The sequence below is a fragment of the Lineus longissimus genome, chromosome 8 (genome assembly GCF_910592395.1).
Source record: "Lineus longissimus chromosome 8, tnLinLong1.2, whole genome shotgun sequence".
NCBI classification, from domain to species: Eukaryota; Metazoa; Nemertea; class Pilidiophora; order Heteronemertea; family Lineidae; genus Lineus; species Lineus longissimus.
In genome coordinates, this window is record NC_088315.1 from 11,355,047 (window position 1) to 11,374,016 (window position 18,970).

Consider the following 18,970-nt stretch of genomic DNA (forward strand, 5'->3'; position numbering starts at 1 on the left):
AGCGGCGGGTTACCAGATGTGCTCGGCTTATGGACAACGATGGAGGCCGACAGACGCTGACGGAAGAGGACAGACACCACTGTATTTATAAGCTCACTTACCAAGCTAATTGACAATCGACCATAGATACACTTAAGAGCAGAATGTATGTCATCCAAAGGATCTGTATGTTTGGCAAGTCTCATTCCAAGCGAAAAAGACAGATGCAAATACACATGGTTGCAAATATGCATGCACCAATAATGTCCCAGTAATTGCCCTCCGCTTGGTCTGCCTCAGAAATGGTAGGTAAAACCTGGACACCGATTTTGATTGCTGGACTTTGTATCATTGGATCGCACTGCCTGGATTCTAAGAACCTCGCATTCAGTTCAAGATGAATAGCTGTTATAGGTAGAGCAACAAAACGACAGCAGTTCATAGTTGATTTGATTCGGTAACCTCATCACATAACCAAACTTCCACTGACACAGAATCAACCAATGTTTATAGCGTTGACCTCAGTAACTCGCACAGTAACATGACCATCCCTTGATCAAAAAAGATGCCTTTGAAATAAAACTGAAGTGTAATTCGCTGACATCAAAGGCCAACAGGTAGCCCGACGGGGCTTCATCAAATTCACGGAACAGACTGGACTGAATGGCTGGGACGTCAAACTTTCAGGGCAGTTGATGATGTGACAGTACTTATCCGAACGCGACTTACTGATAACAGATTTGCACATGTCTATTTACGATGTTATACACATTCTTTGTGGTGATGTAGTGCTTTGTTGTGGTTATTGGTTAGATTCTGTAAGATTGTTTAAATCCTGCCCAAGTGGGGTGACCAACGCGTTCATCAAGGTGACCCATTCAGTACAACCGCGATTAGAAATGGTCCAGCCTCTTCACCTACCATGCTCATAAGACCAGGTTGAACATTCCCGCAGCCCAGCTGGTCATTGATTCCGGCCTGTATGCTGTTGTTTTTTATTGCTCTAAAAGTCCCAAACCATTGTACCACTCAGTCCGTTCCATCAATTTGATAAAGCCCACTTGAGGCGAGATTTATTGAATGCAGGTGATGCAATCCAATGATGCAAGACTTAGCGTCCAGCGTCCAAGATCTGCGTCCAGGTTTTTCCAACTACCCTCGAAAACAATAGCTGGAAGTCAAGTCGCTAATGTAGTGCTACATCTTTGCACAAAGTTTCTCGAGATAGAACCTACAAATAAGTTTCTAGCCCCTGAAAAGTATTTTTATGATAATTGAAACAGACACAGATTTTTTTATATATACTGTATATATGGAGTAAATATACTCTATTATTGTACGAAAATGATAGTATACTTGAAGATATTCATTGGACCTTCATTTTCTCCCGTTAAATCTCTCACATGACATGCTTCTTACCCGCCTTTCTTCTTTTGATTTTTGCCTTTTTTTGCTTCCACTAGGTCCTGTGGAAGATTATCTCCTTTCTGATAACCAGTGTTCCCATTTGCCTTAAAATTTAAAAAGGAAATAACCAGTAACAGACAAGGGCAACGAAATAGGAACATTTCTTATTCTAAAACTATAAAATGGGCAACTGAAGCAGATACTGGTAAGACTGAATATTAAGTGCCTGTTTGGTGGCTTTGTCGAAAGGTTTCCACAGTCCTCTATACCGATATAAACCTGATATACAGAGTTTGACTTCAATAGATATGTACCTATCAAAGTGATTGTAAAGGTATGAAATTTGTGTTTGTTAGGTGTAATTATGATACTTGCTAATGGCACAAGGTATATGTTTACTGAGCTGAGCTGGACATATAGGGCCTAGCTGGATGCTATTCTTCTGCGGAAAGATAGCAACAAACACATTGAGTTCATGCTGAAAAGCAAGAGATATTCAGGGCAGTATATTTTGGTTACCATTACCTACTTGCGAAATTCACGAAAATATCCTGCATGCAATGTTTTTCAGTTCTACAGAACATAATAAAAAAGTTAAATAACATACCATGTTTGTAGCACCACTGTGTTTGTTTTGCTCTTCTTTCTTTGCCACATCTTCATCTTTCAGTGGATCAGAAGCTGTTTTAGCATTGGTCTCAACGCTGTCTGTGTCCGGCTCAGGTTGCTGTCCACCATCACTCTCATCAATCCCTCCAGCATCTTTCTCCTGATCTTGTGAGTCTCTCGATTGGTTTTTTTTTTCATCCTCTTTCTCCTGATCGGGAGGTATTGGTATTGATTCAACTTCATCTTTCATTGTATCTGCTTTAGCATTGGTCTCAAAGCCGCCTGTGTCCTTCTTATTATGTGACTGTCCTCCATCATTTCCATCATTCTTTGGAGCTCGGAATTCTCTCTCTTTTTGATGCTCTTTCTTGGGCGGTGCTGGTGTGGATTCATCTCCATCAGCTGCTTCTTTGTTTGCCCCGGGAATCTCTCCCTCCACCTGGCTGCTCGATGCTGCATTCTGATTGGCTGCATCATCCTTTGCTCCCGCCTTAAAATTTAAAAAGGAAATAACCAGTAACAGACAAGGGCAACGAAATAGGAACATTTCTTATTCTAAAACTATAAAATGGGCAACTGAAGCAGATACTGGTAAGACTGAATATTAAGTGCCTGTTTGGTGGCTTTGTCGAAAGGTTTCCACAGTCCTCTATACCGATATAAACCTGATATACAGAGTTTGACTTCAATAGATATGTACCTATCAAAGTGATTGTAAAGGTATGAAATTTGTGTTTGTTAGGTGTAATTATGATACTTGCTAATGGCACAAGGTATATGTTTACTGAGCTGAGCTGGACATATAGGGCCTAGCTGGATGCTATTCTTCTGCGGAAAGATAGCAACAAACACATTGAGTTCATGCTGAAAAGCAAGAGATATTCAGGGCAGTATATTTTGGTTACCATTACCTACTTGCGAAATTCACGAAAATATCCTGCATGCAATGTTTTTCAGTTCTACAGAACATAATAAAAAAGTTAAATAACATACCATGTTTGTAGCACCACTGTGTTTGTTTTGCTCTTCTTTCTTTGCCACATCTTCATCTTTCAGTGGATCAGAAGCTGTTTTAGCATTGGTCTCAACGCTGTCTGTGTCCGGCTCAGGTTGCTGTCCACCATCACTCTCATCAATCCCTCCAGCATCTTTCTCCTGATCTTGTGAGTCTCTCGATTGGTTTTTTTTTTCATCCTCTTTCTCCTGATTGGTAGGTATTGGTATTGATTCAACTTCATCTTTCAGTGTATCTGCTTTAGCATTGGTCTCAAAGCCGCCTGTGTCCTTCTTATTATGTGACTGTCCTCCATCATTTCCATCAATCCATTCAGCATCATCCTCTAATGACTTATTTGTGTCATCCACACCAGTCTGATTCTTTGGAGCTCGGAATTCTCTCTCTTTTTGATGCTCTTTCTTGGGCGGTGCTGGTGTGGATTCATCTCCATCAGCTGCTTCTTTGTTTGCCCCGGGAATCTCTCCCTCCACCTGGCTGCTCGATGCTGCATTCTGATTGGCTGCATCATCCTTTGCTCCATGTTCATGTTTCTTTTCCGACTCATTAACCTCCGTCTTTTCTCCCTTAGTTCCTACACATTTTTCTCCTGCTGCTTTCCTGTCGACTCTAGATGCTTGTCCCAAACCTGCAGCAGACTCTGCTCCATGCTCATCCAACGTTTTTGGCTCATGAACCTCTCCCTCATTCCGGTTGGTTGATACACCTTTTGCATCACTTACAGATGGCACATCAATCTCATCAGCTGTACCCTTGTTTACCTCATCTTCTTCAATAGAAATTGTTGTTACTGATGCAGACGTTTTCATGACTTCTGCTGCTCCTGCTTCTGAAATTATAAAAGACCACCCAGTGAGTTATACATCTATTGAACTCTATGTACCAGTTCAATGTTTATTCTAAATACAGTAGAACCTCTCTCAGCGGACACCTCTGCCAGGCGGACACCTCTACATTACGGACACGTCCGGCCAGTCCCGATTTTTTCTAAGTCATTTCAAATTACAAAAACCTCTGTACGGCGGACACCTCTCTATTCCGAATTGCGGACAGGGCGATAGCCAATTTTTGGTCCAATTCCCTCCCAATTACGGACAGTAGGCAAAAAACAATGGTTTCCCGCGTGCGCTTGGAGAGTCAAGTAGGCCCGACAGGTGTGATATTTGCGTAATTAATCAACGTAATTACCCCATGGCATTGTGTTTTTGTATCCTAATTAAGCCGCGGCATTTGTTTACTCATCTTTTCAACTAATCACATAGGCTTATTGCATGTATTGTGTCAACGGACACTCATAAATCCACGCGGTTTTGTCAGTGTTGCGGCGAATATGCGTTAGTAGAGAAATTAGAAAAAATTAATTATTAATCAAAGGTGGCTGATGGACAGAAATTATGGGTTTTTTTTCACACATTATGACATGTCGAGAAGATTTCGCAATACAAGGGGCACCTTTTACTAGAGAGATTATTCACGCTCTGAGTTCCAAAGTAGCCCACGTCATTCAACGCAACATCACAAGCAAATACCGATCAGCCAACAGGTTTAAAGTTTCTACGCTAGATGTCGACACAGAGAAAACCAAGACCTGCAAGGCGGGAAGCGAAATTTTTTTCTGCAGGATACTTCTGGCATAGTGTACATCTGACAGCCAATCAGAATTCAAGGCAAGCACGTGTCTTTGTTGACATCATCTTTCCACATGGCGCAATAATGTCAACAATGCCACGTGTTCTGATAATCCTGGAAAGAACAAGTTAGCAAATGGTTAGAGGAGTATATTAGCTAAAATATATTTATTTGCAGTATCTTAACATGTATTTTCATTGTCGAGTGGACTGTATTTATTGGACTTGTCTGTTAAAGGCGCACTGTGCTCGGCAAAATAGCCGAGGTTGAATGTTTATCTGTCAACCGTGTAACTAGTTCTGCTGCATGTATATGCATAGGTGACGCCACCATTCAATTTATTTTGTTTGCTTGTCAAAATGTGTTTTATACAATGGCCCTTCAACAATGTTCAAACTACCAAAATCAACAGCAGACATCGGATACACTGTCCCTTTAATAATTATCAACATTGGCAACACTGTCAGTGTCACTGCCCCTTAAAATTTCACAAATCGCGAGACATCGGATACACTGTCCCTTTAATAATTATCAACATTGGCAACACTGTCAGTGTCACTGTCCCTTAAAATTTCACAAATCAATGCATGCACTGCAATGTAGCGATCAGATCAGCTGATGCCTCTTTTGTACGCATAATATCATCAATTTTACAATGAATCTGTGCAATTCATTCCTAAACACGACGACACAAACCTTGAGTTGTGCATAATTGGGGTCAGACAATGAACTATTGTCACATTCACAGTTGAAGTGGCACTCGGCATGCGACTCGGTATCGTCCATTGTATTTGCATTATCATGCATAAATAAACAGTGTGACGTCAAAGATCGCGCCAATTGTGATTGGCTGTCAGATGTACACTGTGGCAGAAGTATCCTGCAGAAAAAAATTTCGCAGGCGGGAACTTCAAATCCACCTATCGGACGATTTGGCATAACCTCTCTAGTGCGGACACCTCTCTATTGCGGACACCTTGGCCCAGTCCCATGGGTGTCCGCAATAGAGAGGTTGTACTGTACTTTGGTTGCAGCATAGCACTGTAATCCTCACAGTGTAATATTATCAGTGCAGTGCCCTAGTAAGCGCGCAGCGCCTTTAGGTTGGGGGGAAACCCCCCAAACCCCCTGGTTGGGACCCTGCTATAGTTCCTTCCGCCAATTTTTGGTTTTGATAGACAGTTTTCTCCGTGTATCGCATTAGCAGTAACTCAACTCCATCGTCATAATAGCCGGCAAAGAAATGGAAAATGTCCCCCCCCCGAAAGGTGTCCAGACTATGGTAGTCTGGGACTCTGGCAGATTCTAATGTAAAGTGCAAGCTCTATTGAACTCGCGCAACTGTCGCCATGGAGAGCCCCTCCCCCCCCCAACCCCCGTCCTTCTGACATGTTTTAGCCAGTGCATTGGGGGGGGGAAGGCCCCTCAAACCCCTATTGGCCTCTCAATAAGTCCTTCCGAGCTGCTTACCCTGGGGCGCTTGAGTGGATGGAACCTCCAAACCTTCATGATGGTGCAGTCCTTTGACCCGTTTAACCCAGAGCGAGGAAGAGGTACTCCTTCGATGGTACCCTAACTGCAACCCTCAACCATCATTACCCTTCCTTTTCACTGGCATGATATTGGCAAGACTACCAAGAGGTCGTACTGGTGGCTTCCTTGAGACAATTGCTTGTGGTCGTACCTGGGCAACCAATTCAAGGGGTCAGGGATCAGGTTTTCCCCCACCAACATGTTGCCGAATGGTTAATGCATAAAAAATTGGTTGGAAAGGGTTTTTGCAGGCCAAGAGACTTGAAGACACTTGACTCTTGAGGAACACCAGACTGATGAACAAAGAACCTGGGAGCGTAAAAAGCCTGCAAGCGAATATTGATTATTCTTTAGAAAAAACCTGAAGATCTGCAAAACCAATGGTACCCCATAAAAACATACATTCCTCCTTCAGGTGTCTTCGGATCCCACCACGGCCCATGTGGAATTCGTTCAAAAGGTTAATTGAAATCTCAAAATAAAATTTTTTTCTCGAAACGCCTGCCGTCTTTTGCTTCATTATTTCAGGATTAAATCCATTTTTAGCATCTTTTGGATATTATCACTAAAGTATCAAAAATCAAAACACATATGTCGGGGGGTAACCCCCCAGAAATTGAAGTTTGATTAAAAAACAGTGAGAATAATCGTGTGGTTCTCTCTCGGAGCTCAGAATTGTCGAGTTACTACTTTCGCGCGTTTATCTCTTCTGGCGGCCATTTTAAGTCAAATTTAAGCCATTTGAAACGAATCCATGGACTTGAGAAACATTGTTTACATTGGATGACGTCGTATGCACGTTAACCATAGTAGCGCTTCGCAGAAAAGCCTTCGACTTTTCTGCTGCGCGCTTATAAAGCACTGAGCTTTGATTTTGCGGCAGCAGTTATGGTTCGAGACCACTAACTGGTTGGGTTGATGCGGAATATGAAAGATGTCAATTCAATGTTTGAATAGCTAGACACCCTAGGTGTTTAGAATAGAAACTGATATCTTATTATCAGTTTGGTTGTAACATCAAACATTGCTAGGTGGAGCTACACTAATTTATAAACCTCAGCGAGGCACCTTGATTTTGCCCAACGTCTGAGCGCAACCCCTTGTGGTATTTGGTGAGACAACCAATATCTCCAATTATTGAATTAACAAACGATATGTAGACTCTCTGGGCAAACCATTGCGTCATCCTAATTGGGTCTCTTTATGGACTGCCACAAATAGCGGGAATTCGTGCAGCTTGACGATTAGCCAATGGGCATTGCTGTAACAAAGCTGTAAGGACATTTTCTTTCACTTAATCAGAATGCTCAGCGTATAATGCTTTGGCATACATAATAATGATAATACATGTACTGTAACTGATATTCATACGCTTCATTCCTACACTTCATTTCTCCATTGGTATAAATTATACTAGTTGACCTACATGTGAACAAATAACAAACAAAACAATTAAATGCAAACATCATTGGAAGATCAAATGTCAGGTTACATAAGGTAACTTGAAATATGACTACTTTAAACTTTATTTGTGCTAATTAGGGAAAATCATTACAAATGTTATTCCGACTACAGCACTTCTTGCCGCCAGTTGATAAACTATCGCCACACATTATGGTTGGCAAACAGCCAAGTCGTCGGTACAAAACCTCCAGAAAGCTCACCACTTGTTACCTTATGTAACCTGACATTTTATCGTACAAAGATTTTGTCCGGAGTGTAACAATATGCAGCTAGAAAGAAGCTCAGTCAATGGAGGTAAAGCCGTGAGTGTGCAGCTCATTGTACGACAAAAAATGCGCTGATTTAAATGTGCTGTGGGTTAAAATAATTTATCATCAACAGATAACTATATCGCCAACAGTGGAACTGCAGTTCTCCAGTGACTTCGACCAGTTAGATGGTGCAGATGTTTCAATCAATACCGGCGCCCTCTAAACAGCCTCCTACCATCTCATGTGGTGTCTTCCTCCCCTTTCAACTAACAAGCTCTTGCTTCCACCTGAGGATTGCTCTGGGTAGTCATGTTGGTTCTATGTGACATGCAGACATGTCCGGACCGTTTCAGGTGCCATTTCTTCGGCAAGAGTGAGGCTGGTGTCCATTTTCTCCTCCCTTAACCATTGTTTCCCACATCGGATTGAACCAGCGTACTAGTATCCCCAAGTTTCTTCAGAGTGGGCTGTCAAAGACGTACAATTTGCAACCAAGAATGCGCTGATCAATGTGTTAAAATGATTAAGAAAGCATGAATCATCAAATTGAAATTAAAATGCTAATCTCAACAATGCAGATCATGGGGCTATACTGCCAAAGCTATCCAGACATAATCATTAACAGGATCTGTTCTGAAATTCATCTGACTGTTCATTAATGTCCAAATCATTTATAGTGCCAATTTGTCGAGGGGTCCCTAAATTATCTTATTTAATTATCAATGTGCAGCAGATAATGAGGCAACTGGCAAGTGTTCATGCGGAACCCTCAAGGCCAGGGTCCGGTTGTTAGAAAGCATGTTGGCTCCTAACATCATGCTGACATGTTGTGACATGTGCATTGATGTACATGAAACAACATGTCAACATGATGTTATAAGCTAACATGCTTTCTAACAACCCGGCCCTGGAATTAAAGTCCTAATCAAGAGGACAGAACAATTTTGACGCTGAAAATCCTAAAAGGGTTGAGAACACACATAGTTGAACCAAAATTATATAAGCAAGCTAACCTCATATATTTTTTTGTTTGACTTTGTTTTCAATATATTTTGCCTCTCGATATCTCAATTTTATTGTATACGACGTAGGAGTATCAAAGCCTTAATCTCAGGATGGCTGACACCGTAGATGTGATAAGGACGACCGGTGTGACAGCGGATATAGTCCCCCTGGAGTCATAGTCCGGTAGCATTGTATTTGATCAATTAAGCAGCATGATCTATTGTACCGCTAACCCTAACCAAAACATTTAGCAATGCGGGCTATTGTTACACGGACTATCAGCCCTAGGACTGCTATCCCTTGCACACCGGGTGTAAGTTTGAAAAATTACGCCATGCCATGCCATGCCCAAGTTTGCTGGAACAAAAAACACTTACACTGATAGACAGATGATGTCAAGTGGAACGTAGACCCACACATGGCGGTTGATAATACCCTTCCCTGGCAATTGGCACGAACCCTTCTCAAAAATGCCAAAATCTTACCTGTTGCAGGGCTGGCCAGTTTTCCACAGCATGGGCAGGAGTAACCAAGTTGAACAAACATCTTGCAAGGTGCCCCATCATCTTTTCTGCTTCCCTGACACTGGATGTATTTGTTCTTCTGTCCACATGATTGACAGAAGCGCCCAGTTGAGATTAGAGTGTTGCAAGGTTGACCTTTGAATTCTCCATCACAAACTGGTGGTTTTAGTGACTTCGCCATATCTGTGAACAGGAAGTTATCAATACAGCAAACAATGAAAATACGAATGGAAAATATTAAAACCAAGACTAACCTGTTAACATGAGTATGAAAGCATTTTCTGTCTGCAAAACTTATAACATTAGGCCACAAGATGGGCTTTAAATAGAGTCAAGATGGGTCCAAATCGGTCATTTTTAACCCTGTGGTTGTACTTGGTACCGCTCGTGGCCTTGTCAAGTTGGACAACTAACATGACTAAGGCATATCATGCAAGCAATGACAGGGGATAATTATATGTGACTGTAACTTAAAGTTTTAAATTCACAATGGGTCAACTCAGACCTCTGTCTTCCAAAGGGAAGATCAGTGGCGTAGTAGTGGTTAGAGCACCAGGCTCATAATCAGGAGGTTGTGAGTTCGATTCTCGGACGGTCACCGCTGTTTCGTCCTTGTCTCCTTGAGCAAGGCACTTTACCCTACTTACTTCTCTCCACCCAGAAGTAAATGGGTAGGCTACCTAGCTGACAGGGATGCCAAACTATGAATGTTTGTCATGAGCGCTGTATAGCTGCAGCTAGGACCTGTGATATTCCCAGAGAGTAGAGCTTGAATCATGAATGTACAGGCCAATATTGCAATTTTTACCTATTTTAGTTTTGGCCCCCTGGTAGCCAAGTCAAGAATCAGATCAGACCGAAACTCGGTTTAAAAGGTTACATGACAAAGGGAGTCATGTGTACCAAAGCGAGATATTACACTTTTTTTTTTTTTTAGGTTTGGCCCCCTGGTGGCCAACATTACATTTCTAGAGCCCTTGATCCGGATTCGGTTTTTGCTTTATCTTCCCTCAAGATCGTCCACTGTTCCCGAACCGAAGCACGAGCCTAATACCTCAACCCCAAACAATAGCAAGGAGGCTGTTCCATAGATCAGCCGCCCTCCCAATTACTAATCCAACAGAGGGCAACAGAGTTTAACACCTCCTTTGAGGTGAGGATATGGGTCACTGCTGCTATGTGTGATTATTGCATAACCAGAGGTGTATAAACAAGCATAATACTAGACAATGCAGTCTGTGTCACCCCAGGTAGAGATTAATTACCAGCATATATTCTATGCTTATTGTTTTGTGTAGCTAGGACTACTCTGTGACTTTGATGAACAAAAATATCCAAAGATTGTGAAAGTTATTTTGTTCTTAGGACGCTTAATTTGGGCTTATTTTGATGTAACTTTGACAAACTGATTATTAAGTCTGTGACTACATGAATATATGAGCAGTTTTTGCAGTGAAATGTCTCAACTTACAAAAAAATGGGATTTGTAAGCACTATCTCTGCAGAAATCCACAAATATATTGTATAGTGTAAAACAAACTTCATTCTAAACAATGCATTCTGCGTCACCCCAAGTAGAGATTAATTGCTAGTATATATACTATGCTTAATATATATATCATTGTTTAGTGTAGCTAGGACTACTCTGACTGGAAGCATGGTTGATTTTTGAAAATAGAGACTTTGATGAACAGAAATATTACAAAGATTATAAAAGTTATTTTGTTCTTAGGACGCTTTATGTTTTGGCCAATTTGTTAGAACTTTGACAGACTGATTATTAGTTCTGTGACAACATGAATATATGAGCAGTTTTTGCTGTGAAATGTCTCATCTTACAAAAAAAGAGGTTTCGTAAGCACTCTCTTTGCATTAATCTACAAAATAGAGTGTTTCAATATTGGTCGAAGTCTTGCCTAAATTTTGTTGAAACCACTGTCTGATTGATGACTTTGATTGCCTGAACAAGAATATATATGCTATTTTGCCTAGAGATAATTTATCCTAAAATTAGAATAAAAGGTTTTATAAACCCCACTTTCACATAAGAAACCTAAGAAAATAGTGAAATGTCACAAACCTCATTCTGAGGACGCTTTGTGTTTGGGCTAATTTTGTTCAAACTTTGACCGACTGATGATTAGGTTTGTGTGAACATGAGCAATCATAGAAGTGAAACGTTTCATTTTACAAAATAAAAGAGGATTTGTGAACACTCTCTTTGCATAATCTACAAATGGAGAGCTAGAAAAAGTAAAGAGGCCATTCCTCTTTCACGGACATTCCCCTTTCATGGAGTCCTGACAAGACTTTTCAAACCTATTGTACAATAAAGCGCGACCAATGGACATTGTGATATAGTCAACATATATAGCAACACATAGTTGACATGTGACCCTCTTTACAAAAATCGATGACATTTAACTTTGGATTAGATTCATGAGGATAAGCCTTCTCAGTAAAATCCACTATTCCAGAACATAAGAAATTCTGTAAATTTTACAAATAATTTGAACCACATGAGCGCGGGATACTTTTTGTGCTAAAACATCACCCCTGCCATATATACACAGACAGGAACACTGCAGACATTCATCGAATCAATACCAAGCAATTACCTCGTTGGTATGTACCGTCAATTGTACAGTAGATACATGTAGAATAATGTATAGAAATCTGTTTGTATGGATGCTCTCCGCCTGTTGGTCATGGTTTTTGGCTCACCGCAGGGGAGTCTATACAATACCTCAGTGTACGGCATCCGTCGTCGTCGTCGTATCCCTATTTCAAAAACACGTTTCCTAACCGCTAAAGCTATGAACTTTAAACTTGGCACACATGACCCCCAAGGTCAAACGAACTCAGACAGAAAATTTTGGTCCGGTCTGATTCTTGTATTGGTCAAAGCCAAAAACTTGAAAAGTGTGATATCTCGCTTATTACTGATTCGTTTTTGATAAATATTTTATGGTAGGTACTCTTAGCAAGGATACATCACATCTGATACGGGATTTTGATTTTTTCAAGGTCACAGAGGTCAAATGGCGTAAATTGGCCATTTGAGCGTAACTGTGGCACGTTTCTTAACCACTAAGGCTATGAACTTGAGACTTTGTACAAACGACCCCCTAGGTCAGGTGACCTCTGACCCTGAATTTCAGTCCGGTCTGATTTTTAACTTGGCCACCAGGGGGCCCAAAATGAAAACATAGAAAGTGTGATATCTCGTTAATCAGTAATTCGCTTTCAATAACATTTTTATGGCAGGAACTCCTAGCTACTTTTTAAGGTCACAGAGGTGAAATGGCGTAAATTGGCCATTTTAGCATAACTGTAGTATGTTTCTTAACCTCTAGGGCTATGAGCTTGAAACTTTGTATATATCATATGACCACTAGGGGGCCAAGACTGAAAACACAAAAAGTGCTATAAGTCCTGAACTAATGACCGCTTGATCTCCGAATTTTTATCACATGTACTCCTAATTAGGAAACATGACATAATACCCGAGGTTTTGATTTGACTTGCTTTTTAAGGTCACAGAGGTCAAATGGAGTAAATTGGCCCTTTGGATGTAACAATGGCACGTTTCTTAACCGCTAAAGCTATGAACTTGAAATTTTGTACACATGACTCCCTACATCATATAATAGAGCAGGAGCCCGTGGGGGTCAGGGTAGCTGAAAAGCGAACCAATTCTCCATTGTGTAATTCTGTTGTAGGTATGTCACAGTTCATTTATATGGAAGTCTGCCGTGCATCTGGTGGTGGGTGTGGCTGTGAGGCCTATTAGAAGGGGGTGAAAAAATTGAACTAGATCAACTGGCAAGTGTACCCTTTGAAAACACTATCTCAATGTTCCCCATGTCCTGACGTATTATGATTGGACACTGCAAGACGTTTTCAGTGGTGGGGTACCCCCGCCAGACTGACGTAACTGATGCACGAAAATTGATCTAGATCAACTGGAAAGCGAACCAAATGTAACCAATTGCAAAATGTTCAGTACCATCCCAGTAACCACAGTTGGGCACTGCCAGGCATTTTCAGTGGTGGGGTACCCCTGCCAGACACACCCAAATGGCCACGCCCAAGAATTGAGCTAGATCAACTGGAAAGCGAACCGAATGAAACCAATTGAAAAATGTTCAGTACAATCCCAGCTATCATATATGGGCATCGCCAGACATTTTCAGTGGTGGGGTACCCCTACCAGACACACCCAAAGGGCCTTACTGAATATACAGTGATGAAGGAATGACAATAACACTGATATTTTCCCTTATTAGTCATATTCATAAATCTGAATGTCAGTGCATATAAAGGTACAGAGTCGAATGAGACTGGGTTGCATTTATCATGGCCAATTATGTATTGCGGCAGGCTGTTAAATACTTGTTAGTGGCGCATGTGTACATTAACATAAATTTCAATGACTCGCATATCAGAACTAAAAGACGCTACTACTAACTATTTTCACAACAAAAGTTTTGAAATCAAATTACTGGCTACTACTACTATCGTACCAGTTTAAATGAAACATTATCAATACGTACGCCGTATCAGACAAAGAAGCATGCGCATGTATCATGTGATAGTTCATATCATATTCAGAGGTGCGCATCAAATTTTGAAGGAAGTCCATGTGAAAGATAATTATTGATGTTGACGTGGCAATTTGGTGTCCACTGCGCCTGCATGACCGCAACTGAATGAAGAGATCATTCAGGGACTGTCTGACAGCTGTGATTGTTGACCCGACGTCATGACATCATGATGACGTCATGGCATCCTTGTGATGTCATCAGTGACATCGTAGCCTGTGCCTGCATGCTCTGTCGCTCATGGCAACAAGAGAGGACCAAAATGAAGGATTTTGGCTACTGGGCACCGTGCACTGATGGTATGAAGCAACCATGTGTGCCTGGTGGGTCATGAAGGTGTAGGAAATGCGGTTTCGTCAACGAGAGACTCATCAGATGCGTGTGGCGACAAAGAAATACGGTTGGATATACAGAGGTATCCTGATAGCGGGACAGCAAGGAGTCAATTTCTCCCCTTGATTGACCTAGAGTAGATCTTGGTCAGTCCATCCAGGCAGTATGGCCTGCTGAAGGGCGGTCTGAGCCAAGCAGTTGGCAACAGGTGGGTCTAGAGGGTTAAAAGTTTAACCTGTGTGCCTAAAGAAGACACGTGAAACCGGAGAGGTTGAAACAGCTGGACAGTAAAGGAAATAAGTATACGGAGGGAAATAGTATTTAAATGACGTGGCAATGTACGTATACTTACCTTGGGAACATGAAATCCAGGCGCAGTGGACACCAAATTGCCACGTCAACATCATTTGTTATCATTTCCTTGGTGTCCACTGTCTGGGAACACCGCAGGGCGCTCTGGCTTTGGCACTGCACATCTGTAGCGCCTGTGATGAGGAAGTCTCACACTCTCCCACCTTCGTAAGTGGTCGATTTTTGTCGCAACCATTTGGGCCTAGGGCCCCGCACTCACTTAGAGTGCATTATTAATGGGCTTCAGCTCCATGAAGATTTCATCAGTGCACCCAGCCCCTGTGGATTTCATGTTCCCAAGCTAAGTATACGTACATTGCCACGTCATTTAAATACTATTTCCCTCCGTATACTTATTTCCTTTACTGTCCAGCTATTTCAACCTCTCCGGTTTCACGTGTCTTCTTTAGGCACACAGGTTAAACTTTTAACCATCTAGACCAACCTGTTGCCAACTGCTTGGCTCAGACCGCCCTTCAGCAGGCCATACTGCCTGGATGGACTGACCAAGATCTACTCTAGGTCAATCAAGGGGAGAAATTGACTCCTTGCGGTCCCGCTATCAGGGTACCTCTGTATATCCAACCGTATTTCTTTGTCGCCACACGCATCTGATGAGTCTCTCTTGACGAAACCGCATTTCCTGCACCTTCATGACCTATCAGGCACACATGGTTGCTTCATACCATCAGTGCACGGTGCCCAGTAGCCAAAATCCTTCATTTTGGTCCTCTCTTGTTGCCATGAGCAACAGAGCATGCAGGCTCCGGCTACGATGTCACTGATGACGTCACAAGGATACCATGACGTCATCATGATGTCATGACGTCGGGTCAACAATCACAGCTGTCAGACAGTCCCTGAATGATCTCTTCATTCAGTTGCGGTCATGCAGGCGCAGTGGACACCAAATTGCCACGTCAACATCATTTGTTATTATTTCCTTGGTGTCCACTGTCTGAGAACACCCCAGGTCGATCTGGCTTTGGCACTGCACATCTGTAGTGCCTGTGATGAGGAAGTCTCACACTCTCCCATCTTCGTAAGTGGTCGATTTTTGTCGCAACCATTTGGGCCTAGGGCCCCGCACTCACTTCAGAGTGTATTATTAATGGGCTTCAGCTCCATGAAGCTTTCATCAGTGCACCCAGCCCCTGTGTATTTCATGTTCCCAAGAGAAAGATAATTATTGTATAACATTTTATCACGCAGTTCAGCAAATATCCAGTGGCCCTTTGGGTGTGTCTGGCAGGGGTATCCCACCACTGAAAATGTTTTGCAGTGCCCATCTATGGTACCTGGGATGGTACTGAACATTTTGCAATTGGTTTCATTCGGTTCGCTTTCCAGTTGATTTAGCTCAATTCTTGGGCGTGGCCCTTTGGCTTTGGGTGTGTCTGGCAGGGGTATCCCACCACTGAAAATGTCTGGCAGTGCCCATCTATGGTACCTGGGATGGTACTGAACATTTTTCAATTGGTTTCATTCGGTTCGCTTTCCAGTTGATCTAGCTCAATTCTTGGGCGTGGCCCTTTGGGTGCGTCTGGCAGGGGTACCCCACCACTGAAAATGTCTGGCAGTGCCCATCTATGATACCTGGGATGGTACTGAACATTTTTCAATTGGTTTCATTCGGTTCGCTTTCCAGTTGATCTAGCTCAATTCTTGGGCGTGGCCCTTTGGGTGTGTCTGGCAGGGGTACCCCACCACTGAAAATGTCTGGCAGTGCCCATCTATGATACCTTGGATGGTACTGAACATTTTGCAATTGGTTACATTTGGTTCGCTTTCCAGTTGATCTAGATCAATTTTCGTGCATCAGTTACGTACGTCTGGCGGGGGTACCCCACCACTGAAAACGTCTTGCAGTGTCCAATCATAATACGTCAGGGCATGGGGAACATTGAGATAGTGTTTTCAAAGGGTACACTTGCCAGTTGATCTAGTTCAATTTTTTCATCCCCTTCTAATAGGCCTCACAGCCACACCCACCACCAGATACACGGCAGACTTCCATATAAATGAACTGTGACATACCTACAACAGAATTACACAATGGAGAATTGGTTCGCTTTTCAGCTACCCTGACCCCCACGGGCTCCTGGTCTATAACCTCTGACACCGATTTTCGGTTTGATCAGACTCTGGACTCGGCCACAAGGGGACCAACACTAAAAAGGTAAAAAGTGCAATATATTGCTAATTAGTGACTTGTTTTCGATGACATTTTTATGGTAGGTACTCCTAGCAAAGATACATCACATATCCTAAATTGGTAAATTGGTCGTTTGAGGGTAACAATGGCACGTTTCTTAACCACTCAAGCTATGAACTTGAAATTTGGTACACATAACTCCCTACGTCATGTGACCTCGGACACTGAATTCCAAAACTAAAATAGGTAAAAAGTGCAATATCTCGTTTATTAGTGACTTATTTTTCATGATATTCTTATGGTACTTACTCCAAGCAACGATACATCACATGTCATACCGACTTTGGTTTGACCTATATACTTCACATGTACAATATTTCATAACCAGGATGAATTCCAAAGTACCAAATATCTATACGATGAGCACAATGGCCCCTGGCCGTTTCATTTTGCGTGCATAGACACTCTCCGCGGTCAAGTGGTTGATTTCACATTTCCAAAATATTGTGCACTATATACATGTACTGTTGAACGGAAAGATTTCGCGTGCAGAATATTTTTGCAAATTTCGCGAGTAGGTCAGGCTCGCGAAAGCATTCTGCTGCAAAAATCTCTTGCTTTTAGCTTGAAGGCCTATTTGTATATAATTACACCTAAATTACACAACTTTTGCTTAATTATTGCTCAGATTATGCTGAGTAGGGGACAATTTACACTACACAGTCCCCATACACTAAGAGCTTAGAGGCAAAATAGACAGTTTAAACTTTTTTTTTTTTTAAATGCTTCACTCGCTCAAATATTCTGCCGCGAATATGTCCATCGTGAGGCATTTGCGAAAATTTTATGCCGTGGATATTTTCCGTTCTACAGTAACAACTGCGCACGGCAATTGAACACGTTTGAGTGATCAGTCTTGGTGCGCAAAACACTGCGACTTGCTCGAGACGGGGGTACGCCAACTAGCCGGCATAGCCTCGGCGCTTCATCAAACGATGGGAACTAGGCGAGGTCAACAAAAATGCCTTACTTTTGTTGCTCTAAAATTGTTATTCTTCAGTCAATTTCAAAATCTAAAAGAGCTATTTGTGATAGAGATATATTTGCTCGCGAACTGTCTCGTTCCCAAAAGCGATGCTGTACAATATTGCATCTTTTATTTCTTTAGTGGGGAGGAAATATTCCCGAGATACACAAACTGAACCGCTAATCCCTCACAATCCCTATTGATAAAATATTGATAAAATGGACCGACCAAAAGGGCTAAAACGGTGGGACCTTACGGAAAATTCATCAAGGGCGGGAAACGTTATGAAGTAGAGAATCAGATTAGACCGAAAATTCAAGGTCAGAGGTTATATGATGTAGGGAGTCATGTGTACAGACAACGACGATGACAGACGACGGTCACAGCGGTGTTGTAAATAGACTCCCCTACGGTGAGCCAAAAAGCCATGCAACAACAACAAAAATGGCATTTACATTTTATTCACACTCACTCATAGGCCTACCTTTTAGATGCCCGTCTCGTTCTGAAGCTCCTTCAGATTTGCTGCTCGTTCTTCCTTCCTCACTACTGCCCTGCTGAGTACATTTACTGGAATCTCCATCAAGCAAATCCGTCTTCGTTGGCAGTTCATCACGCGAGGTCAAGTTCCGATCAACCGACTGTCCGGAGTAACCTTGGTCCCCACCTTTGTTGTCTTTCCCAGTGAGACTCTCTGAACCGATGATGTGTCCACATTTGAAGCAGTGAGTTGAACCAACCTCTTTCATTTGTTTTCCACAGCTACACACAGTCGGTGGCCCAGGGCCACCTCCACCGGGATCAGCCATTCAACAGCCGTTTTACAAGTCAGTCAGGTAGAACAATCCCTGTGAAGTGAGAAAATTCAAACATGTGAATTTTTAAACAGAATTTGTTGAAAGAAAAACTTACAACAGACATATCATTGTTACTTTAGTCGTATAAACCCAATTGAGTTTTTGCCAAAGGAATGGAGTGCACTAAAGGCCTACTGTCCACCTCTGGTAAAAGGGACCACAGCTCATCCCACAGACCCAGCCTCCATTGAATAAGAGCCAGGAATTTTAGTTCTTCCAATACTGTG

The 18,970-nt window shown here is 42.2% G+C and overlaps 1 protein-coding gene across 4 annotated transcripts in view; it reads right to left on the reverse strand.

Annotated features, from left to right (window-relative positions):
• LOC135492916 (E3 ubiquitin-protein ligase RNF213-like) overlaps positions 1 to 18,970 on the reverse strand; it is a 201,034-nt gene that overhangs the window by 137,305 nt on the left and 44,759 nt on the right. For 2 of the 4 annotated variants that reach the window (XM_064779643.1, XM_064779642.1), the window contains exons 2-6: positions 18,371 to 18,734; positions 9,378 to 9,599; positions 2,989 to 3,839; positions 1,994 to 2,485; positions 1,399 to 1,490 (exon numbers count right to left, since the gene is read on the reverse strand). In XM_064779643.1, the coding sequence (XP_064635713.1) occupies positions 1,399 to 1,490; positions 1,994 to 2,485; positions 2,989 to 3,839; positions 9,378 to 9,599; positions 18,371 to 18,695 (1,982 nt within the window). In that variant the 5' untranslated portion in view covers positions 18,696 to 18,734. Of the gene's footprint in view, positions 1 to 1,398; positions 1,491 to 1,993; positions 2,486 to 2,988; positions 3,840 to 6,109; positions 6,563 to 9,377; positions 9,600 to 18,370; positions 18,735 to 18,970 lie in introns of those variants that run through there. The other 2 variants (XM_064779644.1, XM_064779645.1) reach the window with 2 other exon arrangements.